We start from the raw sequence: 27639 nt of genomic DNA, 5'->3' as shown, positions 1-27639 counted from the left end.
AACGGCCCAGGCTGTCTCTCTCTTCTGATTCAGATGGGGATATGGCTGCTGCTGCTGCGAGCGTGCCCTTTTCAGGGTCCCGCTCATCCCTGGACCCCCCGGGGTCTGAGGGGGAGGTTGAAATTGAGGGTGTTGACACATCCTCCCCAGGGTTACCTGAAGAACGGGCGACCATGGATGAGTTAATTGTTTCTGTGAAGGAAACCTTGCATTTAGAGGATGAGCCCAGTCCTCCGGGCGTTGTGTCCTCTTTTGGGACGCACAGGACCCGCAAGTCTGCGCAGGTTTTTCCCTGCCCAGCTGAATTTCATTACACTGTTAATGAAATGTGGCGCATGTTAAAACGTCCATTCGTGGTGCCTAGTCGGTTCAAATTGCTTTATCCTTTTGCGCCGGCTACAGAATCGCGATGGTATGTGCCTCCACAGGTAGATCACACTGTGGCCGTGTTGAACAAGGCTACCTTGGTTCCTACTGAGGATACTCCGGTTTTCCTGGATCCCCCGGACCGGCGGTTGGAGTCTCTAGCCCGCCATTCCTATACGGTGGCGGGTTCGTTGCTCAAACCCGTTTTCGCGTCCGTTATGGTGGCTCAGGCGGTAGCTGATTGGATCAAGGTGCTTCGAAGCAACCTAGTGTCCGATGACGTGCCGCCTGCCTGACTGGAAATGGTGGACCAGATCCACCAAGGAGTCATGTATTTGTGTGATGCAGCCTTAAATGAGGCCCCCTTGGTGGCTCGCCTCTCGAGTGTCACGGTGCTTAACCGGCGACTGATATGGCTGAAGAGCTGGTCGGCCGACCAGTCCTCGCGGAAAACAGTTGCTGATTTTCCCTATGCTGGCTCTCGCCTTTTTGGCGAGGCGTTGGATACCCTGGTGAAAGTGTCACGGGGGGCAAGAGCACTATGCTGCCCCAGAACCCGAAGAACAAGTCTTTCCGAGGCAAGCGGGGTTCTGCGCCTAGATCCAATCAGGGGTCCTTTCGTGCCTTTCGGAACCAATCCAAGGGCAAGCCCTTCAAGCCCCAGAGCAACCAGAAGAAGCCCTGGGCGGGTAAGCAGAAGGTCGGCAATGCCGGCTCGGCGGGTCAATCCGCCTCTGCCTGGTGGGGGGACGTTTGCGCGGTTTCCTCCAACCTTGGCTGCTCCGGATATCGGACAGGTGGGTCCAGGAAATCGTTCGATCAGGATACAAGATCGAATTCCTTTCCAGGCCGGCGGACAGATTCTTTCCCTCCAATCTCCATCTGCTTCCGGGGCGTCTGCAGGATTTGCATCGGGCGGTGCAGGACCTGCTTGCTCAGGGAGTGATTGTCCCGGTGCCTCATCAGGACAGGTTTCGGGGGTTTTATTCGAATCTGTTCACTGTGCCCAGGAAGGAGGGCAAAGTGCGTCCTATTCTGGACCTAAAAGCGCTGAACCGCTTTTGTGCGTGTTCGAAAGTTTTGAATGTAGTCTCTCCGTTCGGTTGTGGCCTCCTTGAGTCCGGGAGAATTCCTGGCTTCGATAGATCTGAAGGATGCGTACCTGCACATCCCCATTTTCGAGGGTCATCAGCGGTACCTTCGGCTTGCTATCGCAGAGGACCACTACTAGTTTGTGGCGTTACCTTTCGGTCTTGCTTCGGCACCAAGGGTGTTTACCAAGGTGTTGGCACCGGTCCTGGGCCTGCTACGGGCCCAGGGCATTGCGGTCCTGGGGTACCTGGACGATCTGCTTCTGAGATCGAGGGCCAGCCAGGACCTTGTGCGCGATCTGTCCATCACGGTACAGACGCTCCAGGAGTTCGGATGGACCATCAACGTTCAGAAATCAGCGTTGTCTCCGTCGCTTCGCCTTCCCTACCTGGGAATGGTTCTGGACTCTGCTCAGGCAAAGGTGTTCTTGTCAGAGGACAAGCTCCGGACTTTGCGGGAAGAACTCAGGTCCCTCAGGGACAATCCGTCCTCGTCACTCAGGACCTGCATGCGAGACCTGGGGTTGATGGTGTCGGCCTTTGAGGCGATTCCCTTTGCCCAGTTCCACACGCGGGCTCTCCAGACGGAGATCCTGGCCAGGTGGGACAGACTTCCTCAGTCCTTGGATCTGGATGTCTCCTTGAGTCGCCAGACCAGATTGGCTCTTCTGTGGTGGATCCGGTCCCCGGCGGTGGCGGAAGGCAAGTCCTTCCGCCCGGTGGTGTGGACAGTGGTTACCACGGACGCCAGCCTGTCGGGCTGGGGTGGAGTCCTGGGCAACCTGTCTGCCCAGGGCACTTGGTCGGAGGAGGAATCCTCCCTCTCAATGTGCTGGAACTAAGAGCAATAAAACTCTGTCTCTTCCAGTGGTCGGACCATCTCCAGGGCCTGCCTGTTCGCGTACAGACGGACAATGCTACCTCAGTGGCTTACATCAACCACCAGGGGGGCACCAGGAGTGCTCGAGCGGCCCGGGAGGTGACCGATATTCTGTCTTGGGCCGAGACTCCTGTCCCGGCGATCTCGGCAGTTCACATTCCGGGTGTGGAAAATTGGCAGGCCGACTATCTGAGCCGCCAGACCCTGGACCAGGGGGAATGGTCCCTACACCCGGAGGTCTTTCAGATGCTGTGTGCGAGGTGGGGATCCCCAGACGTGGATCTGTTCGCATCCCGGCTAAATCGAAAAGTGGGAAGGTTTGTGGCAAGAACGCGCGATCCGTTGGCGGTCGCCTCGGATGCGTTGGTGGCCCCTTGGCATCAGTATCGTCTGATGTACGCCTTTCCTCCGATTCAGTTACTATCCCGGTTCCTTCGCAGATTGGCCTCGGAACCGCACATGGTGATTCTGGTGGCACCGGACTGGCCACACCGGTCCTGGTACGCCGACGTTGTTCACCTGGCAGTGGCTCCTTCATGGCGCCTGCCTCTGCGGGAAGATCTCCTGTCTCAAGGTCCGATCTTCCATCCTTCTTTACAGTCGCTGGCTTTAACGGCCTGGCTGTTGAGACCCAGGTCTTGAAGGACAAGGGTCTATCCCCCGAGGTTATCCCTACCCTGATCAAGGCTAGGAAACCCTCCTCTGGTAAGATCTATTACCGTACCTGGAAAGCCTATTTCACCTGGTGTGAGTCCAGGGGGTTCTCCCCTCGGTTCTTACTCGGTGTCGAATCTTGGCTTTCCTCCAGTCTGGAGTGGATCAGCGCCTAGCGCTGGCCACGATAAAGGGCCAGGTGTCCGCACTGGCTGTCCTTTTCCAACGCCCTGTGGCGTCTCATTCCTTGGTGCGCACCTTCATTCAAGGTGTGCGACATTTGGCTCCTCCCAGGAAGGAGCCCTTACCTCCGTGGAACTTGAACTTGGGTTCTGTCCGCGTTGCAGCGTGCTCCCTTTGAAAATATCAGGGAGATATCGTTGCCTCTGCTGTCGAAGAAGGTTGCCTTTCTGGTGGCGATCACTTCGGCTCGCCGGGTGTCGGAGCTGGCGGTGTTGTCTTGCCGCTCCCCTTATTTGATTATTCACAGGGATAAGGTGGTTTTGCGACCACCCCCATCTTTCCTTCCCAAGGTGATCTCTGAATATCACCCTAATGAGGACATTGTCCTGCCTTCGCTTTGTACGAAGCCTAAACATCCTAAGGAGGTTGCTTTGCATTCCTTGGATGTTGTCAGGGCGATCAGGGTTTACCTGTCGTCTACAGAGTCCTTTCGGAAGACGGATTCCCTCTTTGTCCTTCCTGAGGGACCTCGGAAGGGCATGGCTGCGTCTGCAGCGACTATTGTCAAATGGATCAGAAAGACCATTGAGCAGGCTTACGCCTTGAAGGAACGGGTTCCGCCCTTCCCTGTTAAGGCGCACTCTACCAGGTCTTTGAGTACTTCCTGGGCCTATTGGCATCGGGCCTCGGTGGCCCAGGTGTGCAAGGCGGCGACTTGGTCGTCGGTGCACACCTTTTCCAAGTTCTACAAAGTAGACGTTCTGGCATCAGCTGATGCTTCTTTTGGCCGTAAAGTTCTCAGTGCGGCTGTGCCATGATGGACCCTTGATTTTTTTTCTCTGGGTCCCTGGCTGTTGGCATTTGCTTTCCTGGGCTGTTGCTCCTGTTGAGCATTGTTTTTTTGCTGTTGCCCAGTTGGTTCTTACAGTGCATGTAAGATTCCTTTCTCTGATTGATGTGGGTAGTGCGTTGCCTTTTCTACGGTTGCGTCTCCCACCCCTCATGTCTATACTGCTTTGGGACATCCCAATTGTGATGACTTAGAGGAGGCGGCGACTGTCGGAGGACGTAAGAGAAAACTGAATTTTTGTAAAATCTTACCTGTAAAATTCCTTTCTCTGAGTCCTCCGACAGTCGCTGCCCCCGCCCCTCTTTTTGGGGTGCTTATTACCTACTGCTATGCTACCAAACTGAGTTGGGAGTGGTGATGCATTGACCAGATGGGACAGCCCCCGTGGGTGTGTATATGCTAATGCCTTTTGTCTTTTGACTAAGTCTATATGCCTAGCTATTCCTACGGATAGGTGGACAATACCCAATTGTGATGACTTAGAGGAGGCGGCGACTGTCGGAGGACTCAGAGAGAGGAATTTTACAGGTAAGATTTTACAAAAATTCCGTTTTTTGCTGGCTTGGAGACCTGCAGAATTTAATTTGCTAGTGAGGTAGCAGCACGGAAGCTGACCTCACCCCCTGCACTACTGCATTAAAACCATATGGATATGTGTGCACTGCAAGCTCTATTCTGTTGGTATTGCTAAATATAGACTAGATGAAGGTTTCCCCGTTTATGTTCAAGTGCAGGAATTGTTGCTTATGTGCAGTTAAAATTCTTATTTAATTTTTCCATATACTGTAATCAAATTGGTTGCTTTTGTCAGATAATGTTTTAAAATATGCACAGATTCATGCATTTTAGCAAACCAGCCTTATCAAGGTGAAATGCAGTTTTCTTTGAAAACGTGTGTCAGAATTGTGTAACTTGTGATTGTTCAACTCCCCCATGCAATTACAAAGGCAGAAACTGTGCTATTTACCTTCTAGTTGGCTTTGATATCTTGGCACCAGGGTTTGTTTGCTGTTAAGGGTTTTTGGAACTAGGTTTTGCTTGTTTTCAGGCTGGAAAAAGCTAAACCTTCTCAGATTCAATAAAAAAGAAGAAAACTTCGGAAAAGAAGTTGAATTAAGAAGCAACTGAAGCAAGTTGCTATGTCATAAATGTATAGTCAAGTTGGTGCATGTAGATTCCTCTTCTGCCTGCAAGGACTTTCCATCTAGTTTGCGGTGGATTTATTATCCAACTTTTAATCCTTAAAATCTTTGCTCAGATCTTTCTGACCTTCAACCCCAAAACCCACTAACTTGGTGTTGCCAGCTTCCGTTACCTACTGTAGTAAGCAATGTGGACACAATGAAGGACAATGTTGATTCTTTCAGTAAACCTAGTGATGCTGTTGCCTGCTAGATGGGGGAATGCAGGTCAATAATACGAAATCTACAAGGCTCCCCATCCTTCCTGAGTGCACAAGTGTAACAAGGCCTTAAGGGCTAAGACACCTAACATTTAGGAGGTAAAACTTTGCCTTTGCATAATTGCACGTATCAAAGCCTTAAAGAGGAAGTAAACCCTCCTCTGCAAGTTGTACCTATAGGTAAGCCTATGATGAGGCTTACCTATAGGTACTGTAAATATCTCCTAAACATGTACCGTTTAGGAGATCTTTACCTTGGATGCATCCAGTGACGTCACTGGCGCATGTGCTCTGAAGGAACGGCCGCTGGTGCCGTTCCTTCAGAGTCCCGTGCCGTGACCAGCGGCTCCCACGCGTGCGCGGGAGTGGCGTCACCGCGACTCCGGCCAATCTTATGGGCTGGCTGCCGCGATCCCGGAAGACAGGCGACTGAACAAGTCGCCCGTCATAGAGGTGAGCGGACGGCACGGCGGGGGGCTCGTTCTAAGGTAAGTATTGCATAATGAGCTAGTATGTGATGCATACTAGCTCATTATGTGTTTCTCTTTCAGAGTGAAAACGAAAAGAAAAAAAAAAAAAATTGAATTTACAACCTCTTTGAGGATGAAGGTCGTGTCTTTTCTGCCAACAATTTGCACACAGAATTCATTATTACATTAATTGTTTAATTTACCTGCTCTCTGAGTGTGTGTGCTTCACAGGTGTTACAACCTTCAGACTGTAAAGGCCCATACACACGTTAAGAAAATTGCAGGTAAAATATCGTCCGAACGATCTGCCAATTTTCAGGTTGTTAATACAGTGCTTTCGACAGCCGATTACCATTTTGTGTACGACAAAAACTGGACGTGTGGGTAATAACATTTTTATCGTACGTGAACACAACGTCTGATTTTCATTTAATTAGAACAGTTTTCGTCCTAAACAAATCGTAAGAGCAAGACTACGCATGCTCGGAAACGAAAGAATACATACAAAACAATTTAACCCATTACATCACTTCTGAAGTTGATTTCTGTCGTACAAGAATTTTGGTATGAGAGTAATCTCTTCAAATTTGATTTGAGACTTGCAACAAATAATGGACGAAAATTTGTCCGATAATCTGATCGTGTGTACAAGGCTTTAGAGCAACCTGAAGCTTCCAGTAGTTTCACTTGAATTTTTTTTTTAATCCTTATGTTCCCACTAGATTAGGGCTTAGAAGGCTGAATTTTTAAAGCTTGGAAAATCATCCAGTGATAGTCAATAGCATGATCAATCACTTCATCTCCATAGCATCCAATACCGTCCAGAATAAAACATTGCCCCACGAAGCATAATACCATCAATTTATTTATTAAGAGCATATGTACTCACAAAAGTAGTGAACAGGTAGTGTACAAGAATGGTGCCCACCGACTTGTACTCTTCATATACATTGATGTAGGTTGCGAATGATCGTTTTGCATGTGCTTCTGTGGGCCTTTCTTTTTTTGTTTGCTAATATATCCTAGGGTGTGGATGTACATCTCTACCACAGGTCAGACCTAAATGACCACATTTCATGTTTTGCTGAGACATTACAATTTCACCTTATACAGACTCATAACACGTTTTTCTTCAGTAAACATGCAGGGTTGCGACAGACTTTTCCCATATGTAGATTATGCTACTGCCTTTATATAATGGAGCATAATAGATGGCTCCATAAACTCCTTAATTACCCTTTTACGTTGAGCCACACAGGCTGGTGGGATCTTCTGTATGTCCTTAGTTGACCAAGGCCTCCATAGTGTTTACTGGTAAGTCTGAGAGCTTCTTCACATGTGGCGCTTTACTGTGGTCGCTGCGCAGGTCTGTGTTTTCCCAGCATGGGGGTGCACAGATGTTGCATGTATGTCCGTTCTGGCGTCCTATTAATTTTGATTGAGACTCCCAGCTGCAGAGAAACAGCCATGTCCTAAAATAACATGCTGGTGCAGGTCCCTGAATCCATACAGGGTTCCTCCCTTGCACTTGTACTTTAGATCAGCTGCATATGCGGTTTTGGAGCCTACAACAAAGCAGTAGAGCACAGTCAGAAAAGCCTCTTTGCATGCTCATAGACAGCTTTTGCATTGAGGCTTATGAGGAACCCTTTGGGGTTTTGTTCTCTGCTCCCTGACATTGCATTTAGTTACCACTCAGTCCCCCTACTACTGTTTCCCTGGCTCTGAACCTAACACCCATGACACTGCACCTTTCTGCTAGCCATATACCCACTGCCATCCACTAACTCTTCCTATCCTTACTCTGTCAATGCTCCCCTTGTCTCTAACTACCTATCACTGCTCCCTCTGCAGGATCATGCAGAGGAGAAGAGGCTGAGGCTTGATTTTTTTAGATCTCTGCCCACTTCCCCCTCCCTCTGGTGACATCAACATCTTACCTCCCAAGTCTCTAGGTCTAGGGGATATATTTGAACACCCAAAGACTTGAAAGGGTATGCTTTAACCACTGGGAGACCTGGAAGAAGAACCTCTAAGTGTCTCCTGAGTTTTATGGATTAATTGATAGCTGTGCACTTGGCAGCTATACTGTATGGTCATGCGGTCTGTCCTCCAGTCGCTGGGGGTACTGTGCACATTGTGATTTCTTGAGGGAAGGGGGAGGAGGTGCACACCACCAGACTGAGAAAGACCGCAAGATGTTAAAAACCTCCCCCCCCCACCACCTCCATTACTACACAACCTTTTCCAGTGTAGCAGCCAACGTGTAGAAATCCATCAACAAAACCTGTTTGTTCTTTTACTTTTAATGCAATAATTTTATTTGAATGACAAAAATAATCAATTTGTGTATGTATATATAATCTCTTTATGAATCTTTCAAAAGTGAAGGTGTCTGTAGATTATAGATCAGCAATCAAGCAGGTTAAGACACATTATCTAAAAGCAGTTTCCTTAGGATTTCCCAGAAAGCTGTTATGGACGACTGGTTTGTTTGGCTAGACTGGTATCCTTATATGATTGAAAACACAGGGATTTTGCAGAACAAAGTGATGTGGGAGCGACCCCTGCTGGTGTTTCTGTAGCATCTTTGATATTTTAATGGAAGGCGTTAACCTACTTTCATCTAATTGTACAGCAGAGAGCTCTAACAAGTTTTGATTCTTTTTTATTTAATACAAGATTGAGGTGTTTAAAGAAATGTACAGTGGTATGGAAGTTTATGTGGTACATTCCATTAAATCTGAGTAAGGTTTTTATTGCCAAGCTGGGTAAAAAAAAATGATTTGTTCACCATAGAAAGGATGGTGTGACAATTGACAGCCTGCACTACTTGTGCTTAGAAGTGTAAAATCATCCTTAACCACTTCAATACAGGGCACTTTCACCCCCTTCCTGCCCAGGCCAATTTTCCCCTTTTAGTGCTGTTGCATTTTGAATGACAATTGCGCGGTCATGCAACACTGTACCTACACCAAATTTATGTAATTTTCCCCCCACAAATAGAGCTTTCTTTTGGTGGTATTTGATCACCTCTGGGTTTTTTCCTTTTTGCTAAACAAATAAAAAAATACCGGAAAGTTTGAAAAACAAAAAAAAAACAAAAGCACAATTAAGTCCCCGTTCACACTGGGGCGACCTGGTCGCCTCACAGGTCGCCGTAGATCGCCTTCCATAGGGAAGCTGCGGACCCGTTCTAATAGGAGCGACTTAGAAAAAGGGTCCGGAGCTTCTTTGGGGCGACCCGGAGCGACCGTCATAGACTTCAATGTTATGAAGTCCGTGCCGGCCGCCGGAGGTCGCCCCGGGAAGTCGGATCGCCCCAGTGTGAACGGGGCCTTAAAATTTCTAAATATTTGTTATGTATTAACTCCAATACATTTTTAGCTTTTTATAGTAGGATTTATATAAAATTATCCATGTATGTTGCCACTATTAATTTTTTGTGTATTTTTAGCAAAAATATTGTTTTGATAACAATTTCCACACATAGCACGGGGTCTAAAATAAATCAGTAGCACCTTCCTTTCATTCTGCTGGTCCTATGCTTTTAGAAAATGTGTGGTTTGGGAGTCTTTAACAAACTCTGAAAGCTGTAAGGGAAAAATAAAAAAGCAATGGAAACATTTGCAAAAATGCCCTGGCCACCTGAGTTTAAAAGTGAAGTGCAGTACCTGGCAGCGAAAGGAATAAACCACTTTGAAAAAATCCCTCTAGATCAGGAGTGTCAAATTGGCGGTCCTCCAACTATTGTGGAACTACGGGTCCCGTTCATGCCTCTGCCTGTGGGAGTCATGCTTGTAACTGTTAGCCTTGCAAAGCATCATGGGATTTGTAGTCCTGCAACAGCTGGAGGGCTGCCAGTTTGACACCTGTGCTCTAAATGATCTCTCCTGCAAAGTGTCCCCCTTGGTTGCCATCACACCTGTCAGATGTGTCTCTGAGATAGCCGCTTTCTTGTAGGGAGCTACAGCTCTTTCTTCCCAAAGATATGATGGTTTTTACACCCAAGATCATTTCTTCCTATCGGTATTCATCTTTGGTATCAATGAAAGCAGTCCTTTCATATTTATGCCTTGTTCCAAGGTACCCAAAGAAAATTGCTCTCCACTGCTTGAACATAGTTTGTGCCATCAGGGTTTACATCAAAGCAACATCCTCTACCGTGAAGACTGACTTCTATTCATCCTGCCTCCAGGATCTTGTAAGGAATATCCTGCTTCAGAGTCCAGCCTTACTCGATTAATAGGACAGCTCATCACCAGATCTTACAAAAACACTTTCTGCTTTGAGTCTTCACAAAGATGCTTGCTCCGCACCTTAACCTACTAAGAGTTTAAGGCATCCATGTTACCAGATATATAGAGGACCTCCTGCTTAAGACTCCTCAGACACTGCCTTGTGTTCCAAAATTCAAACGATGAGCTAGTTCCTGTAGGTTTTCAGATGCCTAGAGTATCTGGGGCTGGTTCTAGGCACAGCCAAGTATAAAGTTATCCCTGTGCATACTGGTAAATTATGGCAAAGACACCCAGGGGCATGTTAGTGCTTGTTTTTTTTATGTTTAACCACTTACCGACAGCCCGCCACAGTTTTACATCAGTCCTTTAACGCTAAATACCGGAGTTAAGGCAGCAGATAGCTTCCATGACCCCGGTATTTTTGAAAATGGTGGGCGATCGGCTTTCAGATAAGGGTGGTCCCAGCAGCGAATTAGCCGCGGGATCACCCTTACAGTGCGGCGGAAAAGGTCCTCCATCCCGGCGCGTTCGGCCGTTTTCCCCGCTTACCGGACCCGCCGTCAGCAGGGAAAGCGATCCGGTTCCAGATCCTCAGAGACAGGGAGTCAAGTGAGGGCAAGATGACCCTCACTCGACTCTATGGTCTTGGAGGACCGGAGCGACGCCAAACGTCGTTGCCTAGCAACCGGTTTAAAAGGCCTATTTCTATTACAAGTGATGTTTACATTCCTTGTAATAGGAATAAAAATGATCGAATATTATTTTTTTTTTTAAAAGCTGTGTAAAAAATAAAAAAATTATAAATAAAATAGGAAAATAAATGAAAGCGCGCTGTCCCTGTTGGCTCGCACGCAGAAGCGAACGCATACAGAAGTCCCGCCCACATATGTAAACTGTGTTCAAACCACACGTCACATCCCCACGATCATTAGAGCGAGAGCAATAATTTGAGCTCTAGATCTCCTCTAACTCTAAGCTGGTAACCTGTAGAAATTTTTAAATTGTCGCATATGGGGATTTTTAAGTACCAAAGTTTGTCGCCATTCCGCGAGCGTGCACAATTTTGAAGCATGACATGTTGGGTATCTATTTACTCGGCGTAACATTATCTTTCACATTATGGAAAACAATTGGGCCAACTTTACTGCTTTCCTTTTTTTTTTAATTAAAAAAAGTTAATTATTCCCCACAAAGTTGCGTTTGGAAGACCGCTGCGCAAATATGGTGTATTAAAAAAATATTGCAACGATCTCCACTTTATTTTCTAGGGTCTCTGCTAAAAAAAAAAAGTATATAATGTTTGGGGGTTCTAAGTAGTTTCTAGCAAAAAAAAAAAAAAAAGATCTTAGCTTGTAAACACCAAGTGTCAAAAATTGGCCCGGTCTTAAAGTGGTTAATAATGCTTTAACCACTTAAGCCCCGGAAGATTTTACCCCCTTCCTGACCAGGCTCTTTTTTGCAATGCGGCACTGAGTGACTTTAACGGACAATTGCACGGTACCTAAAAGAATTTGACGTCCTTTTTTTCCCACAAACAGAGCTTTCTTTTGGTGGTATTTGATCACTTGTGCGATTTTTTTTTTTTTTTTTTTGATCATGCGCTATAAACAAAAGAGCGACAATTTTGCAAAAATAACAATATTTTTCACATTTTTTATATGAAATTCCCCAAAAAAAGTCAAAATCAAAATTTTTTAACATTTTAGGCCAATTTGTTTTCTGCTACATATGTTTGGTAAAAAAAAATCGCAATAATGCGTATTTTGATTGGTTTGCGCAAAAGTTATTGCGTTTGCTAACTAAGGGAAAGATTTTTGTTATTTTTATTGTTTTTTTTTTTAACGAGTAATGGCGATCTGCGATTTTTTTTTTTTTTCTTGCGGGTCTGCGACATTGTGGCGGACAGATCGGACCCTTGACTGACATTTTCGACCCTTGTGGGGGTACCAGCGACATTACTACAGTAATCAGTGCTATACATATGCACTGTTACTGTAAAAATGACACTGGCAGGGAAGGGGTTAACTTTATTGGTGATGCAGGGGTTAAGTGTGTCCCTAGGGGCGTGCTTCTTACTGTTATGGGATGTGGCTGTTTGTGTAACTACAGAGATATACGATCCTACATAGCAGGACCATATGATCTCTGCACTTACACAAGGGAGAATGACAGGCGGCTTTGTTTACATTAGTCGCCTGCCTTTCTCCCTCTGTACCGGACGATCGCGTGGGGATCACAGTGAACGAGCGGGGGCGGGAGCGCGCCTCTGGCCCGCGCTCGCCCCCTATTGGCTCGCAGGCGAGTGACGTACCCATACGTCACTTTGCCTGCACGGGGCTGACCGCTGCATTGTATGTACTTGCGGCGGTCGGCAAGTGGTTAAAAGGGTCAAGTTTCATATTGGCCATTCACTTTTAAAAGCTGCTGGCTACGCATTCCCTGGTAAAGGCTTATGGGGTGGTTCACATTTCTCCCAGTTTGTTCACCTGTCTCACCTTAGGATCTCAGAATTGGTCCCGTTGGCTCTACAGAATCTCCCATTAGAGCCGATTGAGGTTATTCCTTTAGTAGATCTACTTGTAAGGGTTTTTTTTTTTCTTGTGGCTGTCACGTAAGCAAGATGTTTCAGAACTGGCAGCCTTATCCTGTAAGGAACCCTTCCTCCTTCATAAAGCAATGTGGTTTCCTCCTGCTCCCTTAATTAGGACCTCCTCCTGCCCTGTTCCTTGGCACCGCCAAAGAGCTAATGCTGCGTTACTTAGCTGATTCGAGTGTTACCTTCTGCCATTGCCTCCATCTGTACCTTGGTTCCTTGTTTATCCTACGTGCGGGACCTTACTAGGACTACTGTGCATCTCATTCCACCATCTCTAGGTGAGTTAGACAAGTGTAATGCTTACACCTTGAGGGATAGGACTTTCCCTGTTAAAGCTCACTCACAGTGCCTCTTGGACTTCGCACTAGGTGTCTTTTACATATTTTCAAGCCTACCACCTGGTCCACCTTTTTAGATGTTTGTGAAGTTCTAACAGATGGATGTTCACTTGTTCAGGCCTCTACTGTTGTCCGCTTTGACTGTAAGGTGCTTCAAGCTTTTCTTTATGTTGGAAACCTGACTCCCTTGTTTGGGCCTGTTTGCTGTGTTGCCCACCCCTCAATTGTATAGCTTGGAGGCATCCTTTTGTCAAGAATGTGTACAATTTAAAAAAATAAATACATTTTTAACTTGCCTGTAAAATCTTTTTTTTTTTTTTTTGGAGTGTGGTACAGAACACAAGCCATCCTTTCATCGGTTCTAGCATTTTCCTTTTATTGCTTGCTGAAGTGGGAGAGGTTATATGGCCATCCTAACCACGTTGTTTGCCAGTGTCTTGACCATGGGTTGCATACTGTCACCTTTTGTTTTGAAGACTTCAAGGAGCCTTTGTCCTGTACTGTACCCCAAAAAGGGGCATCAAAGGCCCCTGTATATGTTTGAAAAATATTAATTTATTTGTATAGAAATGGTTTTGTTACAAACTAGTCTCTTTTGAAATAATTTCTCTCTGGGTTCCAGCATGTGGAGCTGCTGTATGTAATGATGCCTAGTTTTAAAGTAAAAACATGTTAAAATAGTTGATCTTAACATAGTTGATTTTTCCTTTCAAAAGGCTTTTTGCAATGCGTTTATTTGGTCTCTTTAGGCTGAACTTCAGAAGTTTTTAAGCTTTGTTAAATGTGCTAGATTAGTAGGGGTTAAGTCTAGGGAGGTGTTGCCACCTCATCAACTTATTTTTTTCTGAGGGCCTGGAACTTAACCATCACTAGGTTTTATACGCTCTGACGCTGGACCTTCTGTAGCTGCAAAATCTCATACACCTGCTCTGCTTCCTCCGCCTGCTGAATTACAGAGCGTTTTGTGTTAAGTGAACTTATTCACAAAACATAAAGGCTTCTGTAAATGAAGAGGGGAGGAGAGGGTAGAGTTGCTGTGTATGCGACTGGAATGTAGTGATAACTGTGCTTCCAGAGCTCTCTAAACTGTCAGATGTAAATTAAATTTCCACTTTTATGACCAGTATTAGATTGCATCGACATGCTTGTCACGTGTACTTTTTCACATGTAACATAAGCAGCAATTTGAAATGCTTTTTTTTTTAACCATCTAGATGCTCTTTCTAAGAACCTGAACACTGAAAAATACCTTTGATGGCGGTCTTCAATATGAATTGTGAACTAGATCTGTATGTTAATGAGGAGATTTGCCCAATCCTTAGTAAAGCCTGGTTCACACCATCTGTGTATTTTTTTATTTTTTTTTTTCCCGTTCAACCCAGCGGGCTCAATAAAAAAAAAAAAAAGCCGCTGTAGTAACAATCTGATGTTAGTACAGCTATCTCCCCTGCTGAGCTATTGTGTTCTAAACCATTTGCTGAGATAGCTGATCGGCAGACCTTTTTTCGGCCATGCCCCTTCGACAGAAGCTGGCTGAACGCTGTCGGACCAGATTCCATACACAAGGGCCGAATGTCTTGAATTATTGCATGAATGGTACAAAGTTTAGAATTGCTTATTTAATTTAGCAGTTTTATTTTGTGATGTGTTGCTTCACTTTGTTGCAGCGGTTTCCTTAAGAGCCGGTTCACACTGCCACAACCATAAAGTCGCCCCATGTCGGAGCTACTTTTTACCGCGACTTGTGAATTATTTTGCAGGACTTGTATGACAGACGACTTTGTGTTTGGCCAATCAGAATATGATGTGTTGTGACCTAATTCCCCTTTTCTGTTTGTTTTTTTTTTTTTTTTACTCATTTCCTCATTGCCCACCAGTGCCACGTATCAGTGTCCACCAGTGCCACGTATGTGTCCACCAGTGCCACTGCCCACCAGTGCCACGTATGTGTCCACCAGTGCCACTGCCCACCAGTGCCACGTATGTGTCCACCAGTGCCACTGCCCACCAGTGCCACGAATCAGTGTCCACCAGTGCCACGAATCAGTGTCCACCAGTGCCACGAATCAGTGTCCACCAGTGCCACGAATCAGTGTCCACCAGTGCCACGAATCAGTGTCCACCAGTGCCACGAATCAGTGTCCACCAGTGCCACGAATCAGTGTCCACCAGTGCCACGAATCAGTGCCACAAATCAGTGTCCACCAGTGCCACGAATCAGTGTCCACCAGTGCCACATATCAGTGCCACGAATCAGTGTCCACCAGTGCCACATATCAGTGCCACGAATCAGTGTCCACCAGTGCCACGTATCAGTGTCCACCAGTGCCACGTACCAGTGCCACGAATCAGTGTCCACCAGTGCCACGTATCAGTGCCACGAATCAGTGTCCACCAGTGCCACGTATCAGTGCCACGAATCAGTGTCCACCAGTGCCACGAATCAGTGTCCACCAGTGCCACGTATAAGTGCCACGAATCAGTGTCCACCAGTGCCACGTATCAGTGCCACGAATCAGTGTCCACCAGTGCCACGAATCAGTGTCCACCAGTGCCACGAATCAGTGTCCACCAGTGCCACGAATCAGTGTCCACCAGTGCCACGTATCAGTGCCACGAATCAGTGTCCACCAGTGCCACGAATCAGTGTCCACCAGTGCCACGAATCAGTGTCCACCAGTGCCACGAATCAGTGTCCACCAGTGCCACGAATCAGTGTCCACCAGTGCCACGTATAAGTGCCACGAATCAGTGTCCACCAGTGCCACGTATCAGTGCCATGAATCAGTGTCCACCAGTGCCACTCACACAGACCAAGCAGAGATAATGGGATATATATACCATTATTTATATATATATATATATATATATATATATATATAATGTGTATGTAATGGTATATATATTCCATTAAAGGCATGGCTGCAATGTGGGGAATGCCTGGCTAATCTTTCTTCTTCCTGGAAAGTCTGATAACAAGTCGTGTCAATTAAGATAAGGAGGCGACTCCCATTGAAGTATATGGGACAGGTCGGATCACAGGTCGCCTCAAAGTAGTACAGGACCCTTTTCTGAAGTTGGAGCAACTTCAGTAGTGCCAATTAAGACGGCACTGATTGATTAACATTGCTTTATGTCAAGCTACCTGGGGCGACCTGGCGCAACACAAGTTGCCTCACAAGTCGCGCTAGTGTGAATGGGCTCTAAAATTATGTATTCTTGAATTTGTTATTTTGTTTTTTTTAAGATAACCACACTGACATGATGGAAGTTGATGGAGATGTAGAAATCCCATCTAGCAAAGCAGTAGTATTACGTGGTCATGAATCAGAAGTGTTTATTTGTGCCTGGAACCCAGTTAGTGATCTCCTGGCATCAGGGTAAGTTTTTTTTTTTTTTTTTTTTTCCTTTTAAATATCGTGGCCACATTGTTGGATACAGTACAGTGAACATAGACATTCACTTCAGTCCCAGAGCTTATTAGGATCTAATGCGATAAGACACAACTGTACCATGATGTAACAGTAGCATATATATTTGACTTTAGGTGCACTTTATCATTAGGTTGACACCATTATCTATTGCCGCATGTGCTTTTATTCCATATGAAGGGAAATTTTTTAACCCAGTTCTCCTTCCAAAATTTGTCCTCTCTAGTTCAGGGGATTCAACAGCACGGATATGGAATCTTAGTGAAAACAGCACTAGTGGTTCAACACAGCTGGTCCTTAGACACTGTATACGAGAGGGTGGACAAGATGTTCCTAGCAACAAGGATGTAACCTCTTTAGATTGGAACGTAAGTCAAAACCTTTTATGTGAAATGTGAATTCTAAAGCCTTTCCTCTAATGTTTGCATTTGTTTTTTCACTCTTTTTGGTACTGTAACATTGTGATATAAAACATTTAGTGAGGCATAGCACTCTCTTTTAACATGAAAAACATTTTTATTATGTCCCCTGCTGCACACATCTGTTCAGGTGTGTATTTTATTAAAAAGAAAAATGCCTTTTTTGAAGTTTAATCAACGCCTTTAAGAGTCGGTTCACACTATGGCGACACGACTCTGTACTACTTCGGGGGCGACTTGTGAAGTCCAGTGCACCGCGACTTTGGCGCGACTTGCACGGACTTCATATAATGAATGTCTATGCAAGTCGCCCCGAAGTAGTACAGGACCCTTTTTCTAAGTCGGAGCGACTTGTGTCGCTCCTATTAGAACGGGTCCTGTAGCAGTCAATGGACCGCCAGTGACCGCGACTTGTCAGCCTGACAAGTCGCGCTGGTGTGAATTGAGTCTAAATCTTATGAGGTTTACAGTGTATCTAAACCAATGTTTTACTTAGTTTCTTTTATAATATTTTGCAAAACAAAAATCGTTCTTCATCAATTTAGGCCAAAATGAATTTGCTACATTTAGTAAAAATAACCAAAATCCGTGTATATTATTAAGTCTGTATGAAAGTTGTAGAGTCTACAACTATAGTATACATCCTATTTGAAAATGTATCAATTATGATGTACTAATTTTCCACTGCAAGTACTGGCTCGGCCCTGCTTGGCCCGGTTTGCTTTTCCACTGCTGTTGGAACGGTTCGGTACGGTATGGTTTGCTTTTCCACTAAAGTAGTACTAAAGTTAAGTGGGTGGGATAACGATTCCCTGACCAATCAGTGGCTAGTAGTGACTGCATGCAAAGGATTGTGGGATATGGTACCTCTTGGAACCACAATCGAGGTGGTTCTGTTTTTGAGAGCTGTACCGTTCGGTTCCATGCAGTGGAAAAGCGCCGCCGTACCGTACTGAACCATTCCTACACCGTACCATGCGGTACCAGCAGTGGAAAAGCACAAAAGCGAGCCGAACCGTTCGGTTCCATTCAGTGGAAAAGCGCCATAACTGCCTAATTCATTTTATGGGGCCCTTAAATGGCAGGACAGTACAAATATTCTCAAATTACCCCTTTTTGCAAAGTAGACAGTTTTAAGGTATTTAGTAAGAGGCATGGTTAGTTTATTTATTTTTTTTTTTGTCACAAGTTTTTGGAAAATTAAGAAATTAAGAAATCGCAGCATGTGAGGTGGTGTGTTTTTTTTTTTTTTTTTAACTTTTAGCAAAAAATTTTTTTAGCAAAAAATCAAAAAAAGTTTTGATTAAATACCATCAGAAGAAAGCTCTATTTTGTGAAAAAAAAAAACACACACATAAAGCTGTGCATTTAGTGCCGGTTCACACTAATACGACTTGTCAGGCGACTTGGTCAGCCTGGCAAGTCGTGCACCGCCGCTCCCATAGTGTAGTACAGGACCCATTCTAATAGGAGCGACACAAGTCGCTCCGACTTAGAAAAAGGGTCCTGTACTACTTCGGGGCGACCTGGAGGCAACTTGCAATGACATTCATTTGATGAAGTCCGTGCAAGTCGTGCAGAAGTCGCGCTGCATGCGACTTCACAGGTCGCCCCCTAAGTCGGAGCGACCTAGTGTGAACCGGCACTTAGACCAGGTCAAAGTCTACTGGTAAAATAAATGTTATGGTTAATCCTAGTGTTTTTCATGTTTTAATTTAACAGAGTGAAGGAACACTTCTAGCAACTGGATCCTATGATGGCTTTGCCAGAATATGGACAAAAGATGGTAAGCAATTTTTTATAGTTAGGTTTTTAACCACTCCTGCACTACAGCAATTTTTACCATTTTTTTGCACACATGTAAAAATCTGGATTTTCAGGAAAAAAATATATTAAAATTAATTTAAGTACACACAATAGAATACCTAATTTTTGGTTAAATATAAAAGATGGGGTTGTGTTGTGTTGTGTAAATAGATACCAAAAATGCTAAGTCTTAAAATTGCATGTGACCTTATCGCAAAAAACGATGGTAACCAAAAATCTCCAAAGGGCATTGGTGACATTGACAGCTCATCCATTTAGAATTGCCTGTCGGCTCTGGCGTAAGAATAAGTGCTCTCTCTCCCTGAAGATCGCAGCGATACTTCATGAATGGTGCAGTCACAGTTTACACACCCTGGCCATGTGTTTGCATTTGTGAGTGTGCGCGGGGTAAGAGGAATTACATTTTTTAGGGGGATTTTTCTTTTTTTTTTTTTCTTTAACCACTTGCCTACCCCAATACTTAAATATACTTTGCAGTTTGTAAGGGGCTTTCTGGTATTGTGGCTGAAAATATCAGCCGTAACCCCGGTATCGGTTTTTGCAGATTGCTTTCTCACAAACCGGTCCGAGCTGCTCATGAGCCGTTCGGTTGGAACGGTTACCAAAGAGGCAGGAGGGGACATGTTAAAGTGCCCCCATCCCTCTATGCTCGTGCGCAGAAGCGAGCGCATACGTGATCTGAGCACGCATATTTAAACAGTATTCACACCACACATGTGGTTAGAGCGAGAGCAATAATATTAGTGCTAGACCTCTTCTGTATTTCTAAACAGGAAACCTGTAAAGGCGTTTAAAGCATCGCATCAGATTTTGAAGTACCATAGAATAGTCGCCATTCCACGAGCATGCGCAATTTAAAGCGTGACATGTTTACTCTGCGCAACACCATCTTCCACATTATACAAAGAAATTGGGGTACCTTTTTGTGTTTTTTTTTTTAATTTTTTTCCCAAAACAATTCAAGTTGCAAATCCCCTGCTCTCCAAAGCATTTACCAGAGCAGAAATCTGCTTGGTTAGATGCTTCCCTGACTGTATCAGCCAGAGAATGACATTTTCTGAACCTGAAAGTGACTAAATCATCGTCTCTCTCCGGTTTCATTTGGGCAGAGAAGATTGAAGAACAGGTGTCATGTTGATGCACAGTAATTACTCCGCCGACACTATAAAGGGGTAAGTCCAGGCAAAACCTAACTAATGCTAAACTTGCTTTGTGCCACATTCTAAACCTAATCTATCTAACCCTGTAAAGCAAAAATTGCTGTACTTCACTTTTCTGCACCCGATCCGGTCTCCAGCGGCGGAAGCTGTGTGCAGGAGAGGACCGGTAACGGCTGTGAAATGAATGGGAAGTGACGTCACCCATAGACTTACTATGGGGCTTCTGTTGTCGGATGCCTCTCCTGCACTCGCCTCCACGCTGAAACTGCCACTGACAGCTGATGCTGGGACCAGACTGGATCGACTGCAGAATAGGTAAGTACAGTGATTTTTTGCTTTACAGGGTTTGATAGAATAAGTTTAGAATGTGGTACAGAGCAGGTTTAGCGTTTAGTTAGGTTTTGCCTGGACCTCGATTTTAAAGTGATCGGTGGCTATATAGCTGCTTAATCACTTTCACTTGACAGCCGGGAGCCAGCTGAAGAAATGAAGCATAAACTGATGGATGTACTACGTATGTCTAAAGAGCTGAATTAGTTAAACGTATACAATATAATGTTGCAAACATGATTTTAAAAGCAGTGTTCCAGCAACCTGTCAAAAAAATTAGTCAGCAGCTTCAAAAAGTATAGCTGCTGACTTTTAAAAAACAGCCATTCCCCTGTCCCACGGTCCAGCTTTGCACTCAGCCCAGCCGTCTTCATCCTCTGTCCTCCCTCGGCGGCACCGGCATCTTCACTATGGGAGCCCGGCTGTGATGGAATTCCTGCTTCACAGCTGGTTGCCAATTGCGCAAATCATGCTGCGTATTGTGAATGGTGGATGCATTCTTCTGGGACCTGTCAGTGTCCCAGAAGACTACGGGGGGGGGAGGAAGGAGAATTTCTGTTACCAAGTGGCGCTTGGAATGGAAGTGGGAAGCAGGTACCTGTCAAAAACATTCTGTGTTTGAACAAGGTGGAGAGGTGGTGATGTCACAATCTCCGCTTTGTGCAATTAGAGAATGCTGTACATTCATATAAAATGAAGAACGTTCTCTGAATAGTGCCTGTGCCGTGTGGCTGGCCTCCTGTGTTCAGTAAGCAGAAAGCAGCCGCTCAGTGCTGGACCCGGAAGCAAGTGGAGATCACTGGAGTAGGTTTCCTTGTCCGTTATTTCCAGCTTCTAGGGGCATCGGCCAGGCATGCCATATACATAATTAGGTTAGTCCAAACTATCCATACCTGGAATTCCTTAACTTAGATGGGTGCACTGCTAGATTAGTATAACAAAGCCAAACCTATATATTTGTACCAATTTTTTATGTTTAACTAGTTCAGCTCTTTTGAAGCCTGTACCTCCTGTGTTCTGAATGTAGAAAGGCAGCTGCTCGGAGCAGAAGCATGTGGAGATCACAGGAGTAGCTGTCTACTATTTCCAGCTACCAGGGAGGTCAGGTATGGCATATGGATAGTTACATTAGTCCAAGCTGGACTAATGTAGCTGTGTAAAAAAATATCCATTCCTTTTAAATGTGGAAGTCATAGTAAAATATGGTATTTCTTTACCCATTATTCATTTTGCTTGGAATTTTACAGTATAGTTCCTGGGGCTGCATTCTTGATATATCAGGTACTATATCTTGCATCTAATATGGATAATTGTTCCCATATACACTCTCCGACCACATTTTTAGGTACACCTGTTCAATTGCTTGATAACACAGAATGCTAATCAGCAAATCACATGGCAGAAACATTTAGACATCTAGACGTGGTGAAGACAACTTGCTGAAGTTCAAACGGAGCATCGGAATGGGGAAGAAAGGGTATTTAAAGCAGAGTTCCACCCAAATATGGAAGCTCCGCTTTACTGCTTCTTCCCCCCTCCGGTGCTACATTTGCCACCTTTCGGAGGGGAGGGAAAGCATATACCTGTCAATAACAGGTACCCGCTCCCACTTCTGGGTAAGGGTGCTGCAGCGATCTGTCATTTGCGGCCCCTCCTCCCTCCACCCGCTGCCTTCTGGGAGACATACAGAGGTCCTAGAAGACAGCAATACCACTCAGAAAGTGCAGCACGACTTGCGCATGCGCAGTAGGAAACAGGCTGTGAATCCGCAAGGCTTCACTTCCTGTTTTCCTTAGGTAGGATGCTGACTTCTACACCCAGAGCCGATGGGCAGGTCGGATTCAAGTGCTAACATTGTGGGCTCCCTGGACAGGTAAGTGTCATTATATTCAAAGTCAGCAGCTACAGTATTTTTGCTTCTGGAACTGTGCTTTCAGTGAGTTTGAACGTGGCATGTTTATTGGTGCCAGACGGGCTGGTCTGAGTATTTCAAAAACTGCTGATCTGAAAAGAATAAATAGCCAGTAAGTGGCAGTTGTGGGGACGAAAATTACTTGTCGAGGATAAGGGGCAGACTGTTTCAAGATGATAGATAGGCAGCAGTAACTCAACCACTTGTTACAACCAAGGTATGCAGAATACCATCTCTAAAGGCACAACACATTGAACCTTGAAGCAGATGGTCCACAGCAGCAGAAGACCACACTGGGCACCACTCCTGTCCGCTAAGGACCTGAAACTGAGGCTACAATTCGCACAGGCTCACAAAATTTGACAATAGAAGATTGGAAAAATGTTGCCTGTTCTGATGAGCCCTTATTTCAGCTGCGACATTCAGATTGTAGGGTCAGAATTTGACGTAAACATGAAAGCATGGCTCGTTCCTGTCTTGTATCAACAGTTTAGGCTGGTGGTGGTATAGTAATGGTGTAGGGGATATTTTCTTGGCACACTTTGGGTCCCTTAGTACCAATTAAGCAATGTTTATATGCCACTGCCTACCTGAGTATTGTTGCTGGCCATGTCCATCCCTTTATGACTACAGTGTACCAATCTTCTGACGGCTCCTTCCAGCAGGATAATGCACCATGTCACAAAGCTCAATTCATCTCAAACTTGTTTCTTGAACATGACAATGCGTTTACTTTACTCCAATGGCCTCCAGAGTCATCCAGTCTCAATCCAATAGAGCACCTATTGGATCAATGCAATCGAGCAAAAGATGCAGGGGAACAGGAGATTCGCATCATGGATGTGCAGCTGGCGAATCTGCAGTAACTGCTTGATGCTATCATGTCAATATGGATCAACATTTCTGAAGAATGTTTTCAACCCCTTATTGAATCTGTACAATGAAGAATTAAGGCAGTTCTGAAGGCAAAAGGGGGTGTAACCCGGTACTAGCAAGGTGTACAGTACCTAATAAAGTGGCTAGTGAGTGTATTGCTGTAGTTGCAACAATTCTGCCACTTTTGGTGGCACTAAAGTGCCGCCTGTGCCCCAAAGATTGAGTCTTCCAGTGAAACTGGAACCTCTCCCCCACCAGGAGATGTTTATTAGCAGCAGTAGGCTAGATTTCAGTTAATGAAAGCTTGTTTCTTTTGGAGACTGTATATGATTTTATTTGTGGCCAACTATTTCTGCAGCATGCAGTGGCTGGCAGGTTTTACAGAATCTTCTAGTGTTTGCAACTAAGCTTCAAGGCAGTCAACCTTCTTGTTACTTGAAATACGCGGACTTTACTATGTTGAAATATGTGTTTATTTCTGAGGAATAGAGGCAAAGCAAAAAGGTAAACTGTATACTCACTGCATTTGAATAATCACTTATTCATTTTAATTATTGCAAACACTTATTCTTATTTGCAGGAAACCTTGCAAGCACCCTGGGGCAACACAAAGGACCCATATTTGCCTTGAAATGGAACAAGAAAGGAAACTTTATTTTAAGTGCAGGAGTAGACAAGGTAATATGGAGAAGTTCATTACCTCTTCTCATCTTCCATTTTGTTTAACCATCTTATAAACGGTCTTTCTTTTGAAAATGGCAAGTCCTTCCCTCCCCTGCCCTGCTAAATACTAGCACAGGTTTCAAAAGCTTTCTAAAGTCCAAACTGTAAGCTTTAAGACCCACCATGCTCACTTTAAGGCAGGCAGCGGAAGTCTTCTGCTCTTAAAGTTGTCCTTTTATGTTTTAAGGTACAGAGACAACTAACATTTTAATCTTAATTACATAGGACCTGTGTTTTAAACCATGGTTTTTATGCTTCTACCTTCAGGTGATTAGACACTGGCAAACACTTTGCTGGAAGACACACCTAGTTAGTGTGCCTTCTATTACCCAATCTACTCTGGGCGCCTGTCTTTTTTGCTAGTGTCCTTAGGTAATGGACAACTTCTCTCATGAAGAAGTTTTATCAACTGTTCATTATTCTTATCTCTTCACTACTTCCACTGATACTTCTATCCAATTCCAGTTGCTTATTGCCTCACAGCTCCAATATGAAATCCATGCGGGTGTGTGTGTGTCCGTGCCTGTGTGTCTGCTCGCGGGAGCACGCATCCACACAGATGGTATATTGGGACACAGCGGTTGTGTGTGCAGCACCTGTGTCCCAGACAACATCAGTGGGATTGCCTGCATGAGGATATACAGAACACCTGTCTCTCCACAGGTGTGTACAGTAAAATACAGCTTGTCTGAATGAAGCCTAATACTTTAAAAGAGAAGTATGTGTTTCTATTTTGTTCCCCAGTTATACTTACCTAGGTGGAAGCAGCTCCGGCCCCCAGTGCCTCGAACACCGCTGATTGCTCTGTTCTGACAGCTTCCAGAGCAGAGAGCTGCTTACTGTCAGCAGCTCTTAACTCTGCCCCCTCCTCGCTCACTGGAGCGCTGGGCTGTGGAGGGGCAGGGAGCAGGCCGGCTCAGGCTCTCGGCGGCTCGCTGAGAGGCTGAGCCAGGTGTTGGTCCAGATACCTGGCAAGTCCCGACTCCATGATCGTGATGACAGGGTGCCTTGATGTGTTCTTTGGATTAAGATTAAAAACCGGTTTCCAGGACCCCCCAAATACTTATCTGAGCCCGATCCAAGAGCTGTGCACGAGAGCAGCATCTGTCTCTGCTCTCTCCCCCTTTACAGGGAGGATTGATAGCAGCAGGAGCCATCAAATGCCATGGAGGGCAAACGCTTTATAGATGCAGGCAGCCGGGCTCAGGAGTGATTCCCACATAAGTACCCCCTTTAGCAAGTTGCTTGCTGCAGGAGGTTATGTAGAAGAGGGGGAGCCAGGAGTACCAGCAGGGGAGTGCAGAAGAGGAGCAGGTAGAAAGAACGTTTAAAAAAAAAAAAAAGGTTTAGAATGACTCTAAACTAGCTAGAGTTTGGGAAAATCTGTTTACTAATGCATGTGCATTTTCTTCACAGACAACCATTATCTGGGATGCACACACAGGGGAAGCAAAACAACAGTTTCCTTTCCACTCAGGTAACTATTTAGTAAACTTAATTTACTATTGAAAAATGTGTGTTCTCATTGCTTATTGCACAGCGTGTACATTCGTAATGCTAACCGACAATAATCTAAATGCTGCAAGTCCAATTTAGCAGTCACTTGGTTGCTTCACTGTGTTCCTCCTATCTTCTGGCTGTTCCCCCATATAGGCTATTAAACAGCATTGTATATTAAATATTACAAGATAATATGATCTCTTCAGCTTCTGTAGGAGAACACAGCTCTATAGCTTGTAGTAAAGAATAGAAGGACAAAGAATAGAGTAGTTGCCCATAGTGATCAGTCAAGTTTTGTTCTTATGGTACAGAAGTAGATTCTCTTGCCTATGGTGACCATTCACTTTCCTTGCCTCGCCTCATCATCCCAATTTGTTTTGTTTGAGAAGTAAGCAATCTTCCGTTGCTGACCTCCCTTTCAAAGAAATTGAATTGCCTAAGTGGCATGCTGATGCTTTATCATCAATTCCTTAAGGCCCCTTTCACCCATACGTTCATTTATTCAGTTCAGTCACGTTTTTTTGTCTTCATTTTTTTTTTTTTTCAGTTAACATCAGTTTGGCATCTGTTTTTTATCCATAGTCATCTGTTTTTCATCCTTGGTAATCTGTTTTTCATCCTTGTTCATCTGTAGTCATCCGTTTTTTATCCGTAGTCATTCGTTTTTCATCTGTTCTGTTTTTTTAACAGATGAAAAATAGGGCTTTCATCCATTAAAAAAAACTGATGTTGACGGAAGCGGATGAAAACGAATTTAAATGGATAGTCATCCATTTACGTCTGTTTTTCCATAGGAATGCATTGATGTCAATTTTTCATCCGTCAACGGATTGATAAAAAAAATGGACAAACGGGGTCCGTATGTGTGAAAGGAGCTTAAGTCTTGTAGCAATTTCTGACATCAAATTCTGATTTTAAAGTTTCACTACTTTTTTTTTTTAGTTTATCCTGTTTGTTGAGAGCTATAATATTTGGTACCTTTTTATGAACAAAAGCCACAGATTGTGTGAATATATTCATATTATTAGTATTGATATGTGCACAAAGCATATTTTCTTCTTGTATATGCAGATCCTGCTTCTTGTTTAGTTATGGTGAACAGTTATTGTACTTCATTGTTCCCATCGCTCATTGTTCCCATCGCTCACTGTAAATCCATCAGCCTGTACGGTTACGGCTATGTAGGGATACCTGTTATACTGTATATTAGAGTGAGAAAATTGCTTTCTGTAAGACTTCAGCTTTATGACGCAAACTCTGATTTGAGATATTCTTTGGGTTTCTCTTTTGCACCTTGGTAAGCCAAAGCATCTCTTAGCACCGCTTCACTTAACCCCCCATCACTTAACCCCCGTTCTGAATTGGCACCCAATCAGGTTGCAGTCCATGCCATGAAGGTTGCCTACATCAGCCATCAAGGGGGCGCCTTGCCACTGCTGTTTTGAGCATCTGGCTGCAAGGGGCTTTAGTCATCTGTTTAGGGTCTTTTGACAATAGTTTGTTGTGGTCCTCTTTGCTATATTGTTTTCTAAATCTCAGTTATTTGCTCGGAGATGTCCTTAAGCGCAGCCGGTGACCGGGCGATCGGCTGTGTGTGGGGGTGGCTGTACCTGGTGGGGGGCTCCTGCCACCCCCCTTTTTGCTCTGTGTCTTGCCTGGGCACAGGGATCCCTCCTGGAGCCACATGGGGCCGCCATTTTGTTGTAGCCTATTTTCTGTATAGGCTGGCGGCCATGTTTGTGTAGCCTCTGCGGCCATTTTACATTAGTCCAGCATTGAATTGAATGGTGGCCATTACTGTAGAGCCTTCTGGGCGTTCATTTTAGCTGTGAGAGGCCCTTCTGGTGCTGACCCCTGGGCCTCTTTCCTTCCTGGACACTACACGTGGAGTGCTTTGATCCTTATGCTGCAGGTGACTGCCTGGTGGGGTGGGGTGGTGAGTCCGGTGCCGTCCTCTCCCTCTCTGCTGCAGGATCGGGGGGTGCTCTGTGGCTGGAGACTGGGTGGTATCTGTGCAGTGGGGGTGTCCCTTTTAGCAGTGTTTTTTGCACTTTTGGGGGTACCCTTATTCCTCATGGAGTCCTTGGAGCACTTTTCCCCACCTGACCCCCTCTCGAAGCCTGCAGTGCCCTCTGGGTCCCAACCATCCATTGATGCACTGACGGCGGTCCTGGAGTCCTTTGTGTCCCAGGTGGAGGTAGCTTTTGGCCGGCGGGGAGGTAAAAAGCGCCCCCTGCCCTCTCCGGATTCATCTGTCTCTTCAGATTCTAAATCTGATCTGACCATTTACAGACGGGGCCCTCCCTCAGGGGTCTGCAGCCGTGCGCCCTCAGGGGTCTGCAGCCGTGCGCCCTGAGGGGTCTGCAGCCGTGCGCCCTGAGGGGTCTGCA

General features: G+C 45.2%; 1 protein-coding gene across 1 annotated transcript in view; it reads left to right on the top strand.

Moving 5' to 3' along the window:
- The window catches only part of TBL1XR1 (TBL1X/Y related 1), an 84585-nt gene that overhangs the window by 19912 nt on the left and 37034 nt on the right, over positions 1–27639 (top strand). Inside the window, exons 4-8 of the mRNA XM_082252370.1 lie at positions 16319–16451; positions 16729–16870; positions 18644–18707; positions 23607–23704; positions 25166–25226. Coding sequence (XP_082108496.1) covers positions 16319–16451; positions 16729–16870; positions 18644–18707; positions 23607–23704; positions 25166–25226 — 498 coding nt within the window. The remainder of the gene's footprint in view (positions 1–16318; positions 16452–16728; positions 16871–18643; positions 18708–23606; positions 23705–25165; positions 25227–27639) is intronic.

The sequence above is a fragment of the Pelophylax lessonae genome, assembly GCF_965119305.1.
Source record: "Pelophylax lessonae genome assembly, chromosome: 3".
Lineage (NCBI taxonomy): Eukaryota > Metazoa > Chordata > Amphibia > Anura > Ranidae > Pelophylax > Pelophylax lessonae.
Note: the sequence above shows the minus strand (reverse complement) of the source record. Positions and strands in the feature narration are given on the sequence as shown.